The sequence below is a fragment of the Vigna umbellata genome, chromosome 5, assembly GCF_029865625.1.
Source record: "Vigna umbellata cultivar VRB3 chromosome 5, Vumbellata_1.0, whole genome shotgun sequence".
Taxonomy (NCBI): domain Eukaryota; kingdom Viridiplantae; phylum Streptophyta; class Magnoliopsida; order Fabales; family Fabaceae; genus Vigna; species Vigna umbellata.
In genome coordinates, this window is record NC_142169.1 from 25273530 (window position 1) to 25286833 (window position 13304).

Sequence of the window (13304 nt, forward strand, 5' to 3'; positions counted from 1 at the left end):
TCAATTTTTTTTTCTCTTTTATGTTTTTAGATAGAATAGTATAAACTTTTAGAACTATATATACACTATGTACTTTCTCTTATCATCCATATAAATATATAATTTCAGATATTTATGATTATTTTTCTCCTCCATAGTCTTTCATAATATGGTATCAAGAGTAAGAAATTGATCCACAATGATGAATCTAAACTCTTACCCTTAAGAGTTTTTTCCTAACTCTGTAATAGAAAAAATGGATGATTCTAACTATGTTCACAAGAAACAATAAGTTGAGTCGGTGATTAAATCACCTCATCTTTATTGATTCGTTGTTAACTATGTTATCCATTCAATATTTATTAATGATGAAGATCGTGTTGTAAGAATTGCCAATCCTGCTTAAGATGAGTGAAAAGTTCAAAATTAGATCTTGCTTTCTTGGATACAATCAATGTTCTCCAAGTCAATTTCATCACGTGTTTTTTGAATTGTTCATTCCTATCAAGTACGAGAACAAATTCATGATAATTTCTTTACTCAAACCATGACTTGTGTATGACAGTTGCAAATTGATCTTCGAGCAACCTACCTTGGGAATAAAACCATGCGCGAATTCTTGAGAACCATAAATATATTATTGATGAACTCGCTAAAATCGTGTGTTCTTTTAAACTAAAATAATATTCATTAGCTATAAGAAAAACAAGTATTGTTAATGTTTAAAATTTGTTGAAAACGTAAAAAATTCGTCGATAACAATTTTATTTAATAAATTTTCGATGAATCAAAATCTATTAGTAATAATACAATCGATAACATTTATATATATGTCAGTAATTATTGAAGAAAGAATTCATTGATAATTACAGAGATTTGTTGATAATTACCAAAGGATATATCTGTTGATAATTATTAAAGAAAAAATATGTTGATAACTATAACGATCTAGTTCATTTTTATCATACGATGATCTTCCAATGTTCCTCCATCACGTTCTCATCACCTTCAACGACCATGGAACAAACCCCATTTTTTTGTTAACATTTCATCATTATTCCTCTCACATACCCATGACACCTTTCTTCAATCAATTCCATCTTCATCACGCTACACACAATCACTCACATAGTGGTCATAGAAAACCTATGAACTTTAATCTCTTTTTCTTTCACGCTCTATTCTTAGCACCAAACCAAAACAACTTTCATAATCCATCGTCGTGATGGTGGATTGCAACTTTGTTGTGAGACCTATTAGGAAGGGACTTTGGTGACTCTATCTAACACTCTTCTAAATGGCAACGCCTACAATGGTTGGAGGACATGGTTCGCAAGTGAACACGCGATGGTAGGCTTGAAAGAAACTGTCGCGTGGAAAAGAGAAATCAAAGAGAGAGAAAGGGCGGAAGTCACAACTACGCCTTGTGAGCTCTCACGACAAACAACAGTCATGAACGAAGTTTGGTGAAAATGACACCATTGAGGCAAGAACAAAATCCTACAGAAAGAGAGGTTCATTAGTGTCATCGACAGAGATTGCAATTGTAGGTGCTATCATGGCAATGGTGTGAGTAGCAATGACTTGGTTTAGGTCTGATGGCTTGTGAATATGAAAGAGATGATAAATGTGCCCTATACATACTGGTAAGAAGATGAGATGATCTGAACGAAAAATTTATCACTTTTTATTGACGATCGATTTCAGAAAAAAAATTGCCTCCTTCAATCAATTACACTCAACATTATGATCAATTAAGATTTCAAGAATGTATCAAGAACCACAATTGCCTAGATTCTCCATATCGAGTCACTCGTGGACGCACTGAACGAGAACGTGGTGAAAGATTTCCAAACTTCCAATGTCTCAAATATGGATATACCACCAACATTTACTTTTATCGGAATTATACTTCTTATCAACCGAATGAATATCTTGTTCTTTATGATATTTTCATCTTGCATTACGAAAAATGGTTTTTACAATATTAATAAAATTTGAATCAAAATTTTCTTTTAAATTGTGCGAAGTAAATAATACATGTACTTCAAATATCAAAACCCTTTTATATTGTCATTGTAAATAAAGCTTTGTTTAACTTTTTTTAATACTACATTAAAAATATATACAAATTTTTCGAATTAGTTGATAGTGTAAAAAATTGCATTAGGAATACACGCATGTTACAATATCCTCTAATAAAAATATCATTGATTAAATTTTATGTCAAACTTATTAAATAAGCATGTTTTTAACATTTTGGACCCAAAATGAAAAGGTTTCGATAAAAAATGTTTATAATAAAACCATTGAAAGTTCATATGAAAATTATTAGTAAATAGGATCAAGTAGCAAGACTAAAAAACTCACAATCTTATTTAAATGTCATTTAATAAAAAAAAACTACTTAATCGTGTTTTAGTTCTTTGTGATTTCAATTACTAAATCAAAATACTATTTTTTTAGAATTAGTGACATTTTGTCCAACTCGTTTAGTTTCATCTTTTCTTCCTCTTATGTTTACTTTTATATAATTTGTATTTGTACGGGTTTTATATATAGTTTGTACCTTTTTTAGTTAAATTTTAAACCTAAATTTTATTATTTTTAAAATTTACACAGAAAAATATTATATATATATATATATATATATATATATATATATATATATATATATATATATACTTTTTATTTATTAATTATTTCGACAGATAATATTGGATGTTTCTTTATTTATCATCATACATACATATTGTTTTTGTATGGGTATCTGTAAGGCCGAGAGATGTACCTTTCTGACGTAATTTTCCTATCTTCCAATGCTTGAGTCGTCTGCTCCGCTCACTTGCGCTCTTTTAATCATTCTAGTATTATTTTATTACCTGCCGGATTATATCATTGGCCCTATCCTGCTGGATTTGGCCCAATAACTCAAGCGTTTGTCTTACTGAGACTCAATGACCATGAACTATGTGTCGGCCCAACATGAATAAGACCATTTACTTTAACTAACGTTCGTTGACTAGAAGAGCAGATCGATCGGTTGCAAAACCATTTACTTTAACCGTTTGGCCATTGCCTATACCTTTTAACGGTGTTAACCTTTTGGTCTATACTATATATAAAAAGAAAAAGGTATAATACCTATTTTGGTCCCAATTTTGGTTGGAAATGTTCGCAATGGTCCCAATTTTTTTTTGCTGTTTAATATAGTCCTAAAGAATGTAATTTTTGTTCAATTTGGTCATTTTTGCAAACGTTGTTTAGATCGTTAACGGCTAGATGTCCATATGTGCAATTATAGAGTGAAATGTCATGTATTGGCTTACGTGGAGTCCTTTGTGGCGTTGTGAGTTGGAAGGCAGGAAGAGGCCGAGCAGTGAGAGAGAAAAAGAAGGGAACCGAACGGCTGAAGGGGTGAGGCTATCGAACGATGGAGGCGATGGAGGTGTGTGCCGCGACGGATTTCTGGTTCTTGTGGTTTGCAGGTTTGGGGTTGGCGAGGATGATGAAGGTGTATGCCGCGACGGCGCGTTGAAGAAGGGAGAGTGGTAGTAGTAGCGGCGACCATGGAGATTCCGCTGTTGGCTATGAATGTTGTACGAAACTCGTGATTTAGGTTGGTGCTAGAGAAGGAAGACTCGTGATTTGCTGCAGGTTTGATGGCGTCACGGATGAAGATGTGGTGGTTGCAGGTTCTCGTGTTGAGTGTCGCGATTGTTACGGCGACGACAGCCTGAAATGGGCTTTGCTGCACAACGGTGGTAGCGGCCTAAGGTTTTCGAAGCGCGAGGAAGATGATGTGCGAAGATGGTGGTCTGGCGAGCTGAGACCCTAATCAGAAATACATTTTCAACAATTAGGGCTTAGGTGGTGGAGAAGATGATGGAGGTGCGAAGATGGTGGTTGACCGTGACCGTGGCGGCGGCGATTAGGGTTAGGTGGTGGCTAGGGCTTCTGTGTAGGGGAAATTAGGGCTTTTGGAGGTAGGAGATGATGATGACGTGTCAAGGGTGATGTGCCATTTATTGAACATTTGGACATCTGGCCGTTAACGATTTAAATGCCGTCTGCAAAAAGGACTAAATTAAACATAAATTACGTTATTTAGGACAACATTGAAAAGCAAAAAAAAATTGGGACCATTTCAAACAAAATTAGAACCAAAATAAGTATTATACCAAAGAAAAAAAAAGAAGGGAGTAAAAAACAAAAGAAAGAAAAAGTATAATATAAAGTAACGATTTATTTAGAATTTGTTAAAAAAAAAATCTATTATAATAAAGTTGATTAAAATTTGCATAAAAAAATTGCGATACAGGGATATCTACATTTTATAGGTGGGGTCTTTGGCATGATCCCATGAGTATTCAATCATTAAATCTCAAATATAGTAAATAGGTCTCATAATTATCAAATTGATTATATGATTAGTTGAATCAACTTAATTCTAATTATTAGAAAAAATTACAACTTGATGATATATGCATATCTTATGTTACACATCTCTACGGTTCTAATTATATGCCATGATTAACACAAAATGATAGCGATTAAATCATCAATTTTACCGATTAAAATCATATTTAGCTATCTGATTGAAACTCAAATCTATCAATTTCAGAACTCATAAAACATGATTCAAAGTGAACTTGACCCTTCAAATCATAAAAAATATGAAATCCTAATCATGTTTATCATGCATGCAGGAATTATTATAACCCACTAATATAATACAAAAAATCAATAAATCTTGCGTAAAATTTGCAACTAATGAATTAAGTGACCAATCTATTCCGTCAATCATTCTCCCTTTTCCTTAAATGAGAATAAAAAATAGGAGATGCAGTTGCTTCAAAATTGTGTAGAAAAATGAATAAAAATATGAGGGAGAGGAGAGTGCTGCAGATGTTTCTCGTTAGCAACACAAAGAAAATTAAGAAAGTGTGTGTTTAGAGTAAAATTTTGTTACTTAAGTAATCAAATTATTAAATGTTAAATTAATTCATTTTAATTTAAAATGGTTATTATTATTATTATCTGTATATTTGCCAACTTTCACTTCTAGGCCAATAAAATGGATTTTTGGGCTGAAGACACGTCCAGGACCATATATTCACGAAGAAAAAATATTTAATATTCGTCAGTTATAATTATTTATGAAATAATATAAATTTTATCTCAAATATTACACAAGCCACTTTATTTATCTTAATAATAATTTTCAAATTTACTTTTATATTTTAAATTATCATGTAAAATAAAAAACAAAACAATAAAATTGTACAGATTAACCTATACATATATAAAAAAGAATTAATGAGTTTTTCTTCCTATTTTTTTTAGAAATACTTGTGGAGAAATTGATCTCAACGTATACCAAATTGGGGTTGCTTAAGCTAGGTATCTTGTTGGCAAACAAATATTTCAAGACCTGAAATTCTTGAATTAGGACTTTAGATTGGTGTAGAGTGTAGGGTTGAGTTTGCACAAGTGATGCCTTTTCTCAGCAAAAAATTAACAATAATAGAATAGTAAGAATTTGGTAAGGAAAAACGTCAAATAGTTTTAATTGATTGTGATACAAAATGTAATAGAAGGGGAAATGAAAAATATAAATTGAGAAACATAATAATTGTTGGGTCTTGGATGATTGCATTAGGACAATAGGATGCAACGAACACAACATGAGTAGTGTTGTAAAGTATATGTAATATTCATTAAAATTTTATTATTTTAGAACTTATATGATATTTAAAAATGTTTAAATTACTATCTACTTAGGAAAAATGTCTGATATTAATCAGAGGTTGTTTCCAACACGCGATTGGTATTAGATGGTTATGAATTTGTTAATAAGAAAGAAATTGAGGGAAGAAGGAGAAAAGAAGAAGTGTGTAGTAGAAGAACTTCCAAAGTCATTAATGGGAACAGAAATAGTTGGGAAAGGTGGAGAAAGAAAAGAGGAGTGGACTTGGGTGTAAATACCAAAAATAGAGCCCCTTTAGAAGAAAAAAAGAAAGAAAGAAAGGAGAAGCTTTTTTGTAAGCAGGATAAAGACACACGCACTCATTGTGCAAAGTGGGAAGCTAACTACCCAGTAGAGAAAAAAAAAACACAGTTAAGTTAGTGCAAAACGAAGAAACAAAACCAAACCAAACCATTTTCACTTTCCGCTTCATGTAGATTCTCCCTTCCTAACTCGTTTACCCGATTCAACCTTGATTCGTCCCGGTTCAAGCTCAAACTCCTACTCATGGCGAATAACCCTTCCGACGCTCCCGCAGACGATTTCCTTGAACAAATTCTCGGCCTCCCGACCTTCGCTTCCGGAGACTCAGGCCTCTCTGCTGCCGATGTTGGACTCTCCGGTACCACTTCTCCGGCTCCGATGATGCTGCAGCTCAACTCTGCCGACGCCAACGCTCACCTCACCGGCGCCGCCTTCCACGCGCCGGTGTATCAGTTAGGTCTTAGCTTGGACCAAGGCAAAGGAGGGTTCATGAAGCCCGAGGAAGCCTCCGCTAGTGGAAAGCGCTATCGCGACGACGTGGTTGATGGTAGAGCTAAGAATGTAAACCTCTACCTTATTTCGACTCTCTTCTTTTTTTATATGATCTTCTCTTGAGACTGAGTTCTGTGATTTGCATCAACTAATTGTTTCGGTCTAATACGAGGGTTTGTTTCAGGCAGTGGTTTTATATGCTTAGAATTACTTTAGTTGAATTGCCAGGTTCAACTTACCACCATTGCATTTGCGTAGAGCAAAGCGAAACGGTTTAAATTAAAGGTTAATGAAAATAGTACCAAGCAGTGGAATGGTGATTTCCTTCCAAATTAAAGTGTATAAAAAAATGAGATTATTCGAGTTTCATGTTGACGGATTTGTTAGGTCTGTGGTTGTGGTTGATGCTAGTCAACTTGGTATAAACACGTCAATAACATGTCTGGCTGTAATTGCCCACGCTGTTGGGTATTTTTGTCAGATTTGTTAGGTTTGAGTATGATTTATTGAGTTAGGTTATTTACACCTTTTGTAGGCACTTATAGTTACCTTCTTTAATCTTCAAACCTCTTAAATCATGTAGTATATTTATGCTCGACTTCGAGTAATCCTTGAATGATTGTTTTCTTGTGAGATTAGGTTATTTACACCTGTTCTCATTCTTACTGGATCAAGTAGCATTTGTTGTACGGTTGATAATTCATAACCCTCTTGTAGGTTTTTCATGGGCAACCCATGCCTTCTACTATGCCCTCTGCTCCACATCCTCCAGCAATACGCCCTAGGGTGCGAGCAAGAAGAGGACAGGCTACAGATCCACATAGCATAGCTGAACGGGTAAGTTTTTAGATGCTTGAATACAAACTGTTTGATTAAACTGCGGGTTAAGGTCGTATCTCACTCTGTCTTCCATGTTACCTTTTTTATTACAGTTGCGCAGAGAAAGAATAGCAGAAAGAATCAGGGCGTTGCAAGAACTTGTTCCTAGTGTCAATAAGGTATGTGATTTCCTCGTATTGCTAATTGTGGTCTTGCATTTATCATTAGCAAGTGGAATAGACTTTGGTAAAGTAAAGGATTAATCATGAATTGTTAGAAATGATAAAGAGTATCAAGTTAATCTTTACATATATACGTATTTATTACTATTCCCTTTAATTTCTAGCTTGTTGACTTTATAATAACACACAGTTTATGATCAATTTCAATTTGTGTTTAAGCAGATTCATTTCTCGTGAATAAAAATGCATTAGTAAAAACATTATTGCAAGAATAAAAAAAGCAGTGCTAAAAGTGACCCCTTTCAAGGCTTGCTTGTGACGTATCTGTCTTCTTTCTTGGGGGATATTGTTCATTACATACTTGTTTTGTACTTCACCCATCTCCACTCATACTATTGATTTTCATACATTCTGTCTTCCTTTTACAATACACCTTAGAAAAAGCATATGTCATTACTTTTATAACTTTATTGTGAACATTTAACTTTTACAAATTAGGTTGCTTTTTCATGTAAAAATTGCTTCAATTCAAGAATATTAGGACACTTCTGGCTTTTCAAGAGCTTTTCTTTACACAAGGCCTGGTTAAAGCATTGAGTTTATTAAAGCTGAACATTATTGTATAATGCGCGGAGCTTGCCTGAATGCAATGTTTAATCCAGGATAAATAGTTTCTGGTAGTGGAATAACATCTGCATATATCCTGATCTGGCGTGCATGCAAATGGAATTTTTAAGAATACTTAGTGTCAAATAATTGTACTGGATTTCTGCTATGGTTTTGTATGATATGTGTGATAGCTCTGTTTGTGCTGCCTGGCTGCTGAGTGTTTGTAGAAAAAAGATAAGAGTACTGAATTATTTTATTTGTTCTAATATTGTGGTGCATTTCCACTTTTTCAGACGGATAGAGCTGCCATGTTAGATGAAATTGTTGATTATGTCAAGTTCCTAAGGCTTCAAGTGAAGGTAAAAATGCCATTGTTCTCCTCAGCGATCCTGCTTTTATTTTCTAGGTTTGGTCTCTATTTGTAACGGTGACAATTTATAACGACTTATCTTAATTTATTGGACATTGCCTGTTAAATTTGGTAACCTTCACATTTTTATCCCCATGGCTCTGAGAGGTCAATTAGTTAGCGTTCAACTCGTTATCATGAATCCCACAATACGGTGGTGGCCACTTGCCACTTTGGATGAGAACTTGTTGGCTGATTAAGACTGATGAATATCTAAACACAGTCAAATGGTAGCATTTTCATGGTGCTTAGTGCGCTATATGTTTTTTAAACCGTCCAATAACTTTGAAGGGTTTTATGTTGGAATACAGATTACTGTTTGAACCATGGTATCAATATAAAAGCAGAAGGTTTTTCTCTCTAGCCAAAGTTAGCTTTGTAGCAGTGTGAGATTGAGACCGCAAAGGACTTCCAATGACTTGATTCATGTACCTTTCAGGTTTTGAGCATGAGTAGATTGGGTGGAGCGGGTGCAGTGGCACCACTGGTAACTGACATACCGTTATCATCAGTTGAGGTGATTATTGTGAGGAAATAGTTGAAAGAATTTTATTTTTAATATCCTCAAGAGATTTAACGAATTTGGTGATGATCAGGAAGAAGGTGGTGAAGGTGCTAGAAACCGACCAGCATGGGACAAGTTGTCAAATGATGGCACAGAAAGACAGGTAGCCAAGCTTATGGAAGAAAACGTTGGGGCTGCCATGCAGTTTCTTCAATCAAAGGCTCTCTGCATCATGCCCATCTCACTAGCATCGGCAATTTACCAGTCACAACCACCGGACTCTTCTAGTGTAGTGAAGCCTGAAACTAATCCTCCTTCATAGACCTTAGGCACACATGTTGAGCAATCTACTATTGGTCCCGTGACGGGCTCACCTAATACTGCTGGGACCCACGCCTAACGCATCAAGTTGCAATCAAAGTCAGATGCCATAATTCTTCCTTTTTTCCCTTTGTTTCAGCTTTTGTCAATACAGGGTTCGATGTCAATGCCTTGGAAAATACGAGCAAACCCCTATCTTGTCTTACCGAATTTCAAGTAGAGAGGAAGAAATTGTCAAAAGTTGAATTGATATGCGTCTCTTTTTTTTGTGTCAAATGGTGGGGGTAGTGGACCATGATGTTAAGCGCTTTTGTAGTGGGATGTGGGACCTTCTAAAAGGTTAGAGTGGTGTGTATACTTTTAATAGTGAAGCTGAAATGAACAATAGTTGCTTTAACAATGCTAGGCTATGGCCAGTCTTGCAAAAACTATGATGGTGCTTTGTTTTTTGTTTGGGGCGTGTGTGAGTTGTTTACTAAAAAGTAATTGGACGACTTTTCTCTGTTCTTCTGAATCATCATTAAATTTTTATTCATCAGATGGAAATGGAAGCACAAATGTGGGTGCCCCTTTCACCCAATCCTTGTCAATCTGTATAAACTGTAACCTTATTCAATTCAAGTGACAGGAAGTCTTCGCTGAACTCATCAATGTTCGGGTAAAGAAAGGCAAACACATTTAAGAGGATATTCAGTTCAGTTTTCCAAGCCTTTTTCTATGTGAAAATAATTCTTGTATATTTTCCAAGATGTTTTTATCATTTTGGAAGAATGTAGTGGTTTTTTAAAGAATTTTTAAAATTTATTTTATGACTTTTATGTAATTTTGTTTTTGCAAGATTTATAAAATATGAAATCATAATTTTTGAAAGGAGTTTATGTACTTACAGAAAACTTTAAGGATTTCATGTGTTACATACTTAAAAAGGAGAATTACAAGTATTATGTGTGTTTGCTTTTTTATATGGTGAAATAAAATGTTATTTTATTTAAGTTATGTGAATTAAATTATATCTCAATGACATTATATGTTAATATTATAAACAACATTTGATACGAGATTATATTATTATTAAAAGTGAATAAATTGTTATTTTTTTATGAATTTCCATTTCAATAAGCAACTCATTATTGTAAAATAATAATATTAACATATCAAATTGACATATATAAATATGAAAATAAAATTTTAATTAAAAGATCAGTGAAAGAGTGGCAAATAAATAAGAAAAAATGTAAAAAGTATTTAAAACGTTTTCTCTTTTGTTGAAAAAAAGCATAGTATATGTAAACTCTATTGATAATTAATGAAGAATGAATTACATTATGCTAACAATTTTATTTATTTATTTCTTTTTTCAACAAAAAATAAAAAAATTATTATATAATTTAAAGTGTTGCTTGCATTAATCATGTATTTATTATTTATTTCACAAAAATTGATTCCACTTTATAAAATTTATTTTATTTTCTCATAAATATTTAACAAGAATTTCCTACCACTCTAACATATTCTAACACTCATTAAAGAAAAAACGTCTTCACTACACAAAACAACATGAAGACATAACACTTTTGTAAGTTCTGGTGTTTATTGTTTATTTTCTCCATGTACCTAGTTTAGATAGAAGAGAAAGACTTGAGAATCAAATATAAATAATCTTATTGAAAAATATTAACTAATAATCAATAAAATAAATGTAATAAACTATTTATCATAAACAAAATTTACCTCTAATTAGTATTTTTTAAAACAATAGTAATAGTAGGATTTTATTTTAATAATTTTTTAAAAATTATACTAATATTTCTAACAATCTCCCAAATAATTTAAAAAATATATAAAATTATATCATTTTTTAAAACAAAATATTGTGTTTCAACACAAAGAACTTTTCGAGTTTGAATCTTACACCTAATGCCTATAAAGTTTCACCCAATGAAAAAGCATACACTTAATATTCTTGAGTTACATCCCATGTTACCGAATTTTAGTGAATAACACACACAATATCAACGTTCATTATAGATTTTAATCGGTGGTTGCTCATTATGGTCTTGTGCATGTATTTTGTTTTATGATTGTCACTTAGAGACTTGTCCATGTCTCGCAATGACGGTCCACCCATGACATTTACTAGGTAAACCTTGAATGGATAGTTTGTGACTCACAAAAATTATCATTAGGTATTTTACAAAATAAGCATAATAATACATATACATCAATCTTATTATTGCCATAATTAATAATACACCTTGTCTGTTGTAGAAATGAGACATATCATTTAATCAAATTAATTGGTGTATTTTAATCAGCACCAACTTCATTATTATCCATTGAACTCTATTCCACGGGGTCGTAATTCATGTGGGGATGGATGTCCCTTATTGCAACTAATTTATGGGTTTTAGTCTCATTTCCCTCAATGATTCAAGTACTTGCTAATTTATGGTTTTTCTCTAATTTAGTAGATGAGTTATAAGGCGTTAAAACTTGTTTTACATCAAAATAATTAAATTTCTTAAACAATTTCTCTTCATAATGGGATTATGTTAAAATAATGTCACTACCTTTCTTTAAAAGCTTAATACCCAAAATATGTCATATGTCATACACGTATAAGCATAAAATAGCATAAACATCGTCATATTGTTTCACATATATACAATTATCACTATTATTTATATGAAAATTATATGAAAGAATAACTTTGTCAAATTTTCATGTTATTGCTTGAATGTTTGTTTCAAATCATATAAAGACTTAACAAATTTACATACTTTATTTTCTTTCCCTGGCTCAATAAAGCTCTCAGGTTGTTTTATGTATATTTCGTCTTCTAAATCACCATTTAAAAAAATAATTTTAACATTTATTTGATGAATTTCTAAATTAAAAATGCAAGAGCAATCAAAACTCTAATGGTAGTTACTTTTGAAACATGTGAATATGTATAAAAAAAAATCTATAACTTCGTAACCAATAACAACAAATCTTGCCTTAAATTTATCTATAGACCCATAAGTTCTTAATTTTTTCCTAAAAATCCATTTACATCCAATACTTTTACGATAAGGAGAAAGACAATTATAAACCAAGTTTTATTTTCTTTAAGAGAATTCTTTTCATGATTAATAACTTCTTTCCAAAAAGAACATATCTCATTGTTTCACTATAAGTTTAAGGATCATCCTCAAGCATAAAAGAATAAAAGTCGGACCGAAATCTTTAGTTTCTCTATTTTTTTTTACTCTTCCTAGGTTCATTTTGAACAATTTTATTAGTATTTTCACTTGTAGGAAAAACAGAACTAAAAGAAAATATATAATATAATATAAATTAAAATTTAATTTTAAATAAATTTAATTTAATAAAATGTAAATTAAATTTTAATTTTAATTTTTTTGGATAATAGATATCTGCAGATATGGATAGTATGATATTCACACTCGACCCGTTTATAAGCGGATATTAAAATACCAACTATCCGCGAATACTAACTATCCGTTACGAATTTTATCTGTAAATACCTGCATGTACAAGTATTTTTGTCATCCCTAAATCAGACAAAAAAGAAACAATTTTGAGATAAAATAACCACAATCATAATATCTAGCTAAATAGCATTTTTAATTTCATGTCATAAATAATATTTCCAAACTCATGAATCTCATTAGAAATGAATTTATTATCAACAATTTGAAATTCAATAATTTTGAATTTATTATCAACAATTTTTTCACAAAAGAATATATAGATAAACCTTTTTCTATATATCCATATTTCAATTCAAGTGTTTCCCATAACTCAATAGCAGTTTTGGTATGGAAAAATATTTTATAAATATTATCTGACAATAAAATATGTCCATGACATAAAAATACTTTTATGAGAAGCAGTAGAAAAGGTTGAAGAAACATTCAATATGATAGAAAAATAAGTAGCTTTAGAAATCACATAAAATAATTCTATTTC

At 32.0% G+C, this 13304-nt stretch overlaps 1 protein-coding gene across 1 annotated transcript; it reads left to right on the top strand.

Moving 5' to 3' along the window:
• Window positions 1–5976: 5976 nt before the first annotated feature.
• LOC124835816 (transcription factor UNE12-like) lies at window positions 5977–9843 on the top strand. The gene is made up of 6 exons (XM_047310816.2): window positions 5977–6553; window positions 7202–7321; window positions 7417–7482; window positions 8388–8453; window positions 8943–9020; window positions 9100–9843. The coding sequence occupies exons 1-6, from the start codon at window positions 6236–6238 to the stop codon at window positions 9328–9330; spliced, it is 879 nt and encodes a 292-aa protein (XP_047166772.1). The 5' UTR covers window positions 5977–6235; the 3' UTR covers window positions 9331–9843.
• The last annotated feature ends 3461 nt before the right edge of the window (window positions 9844–13304 follow it).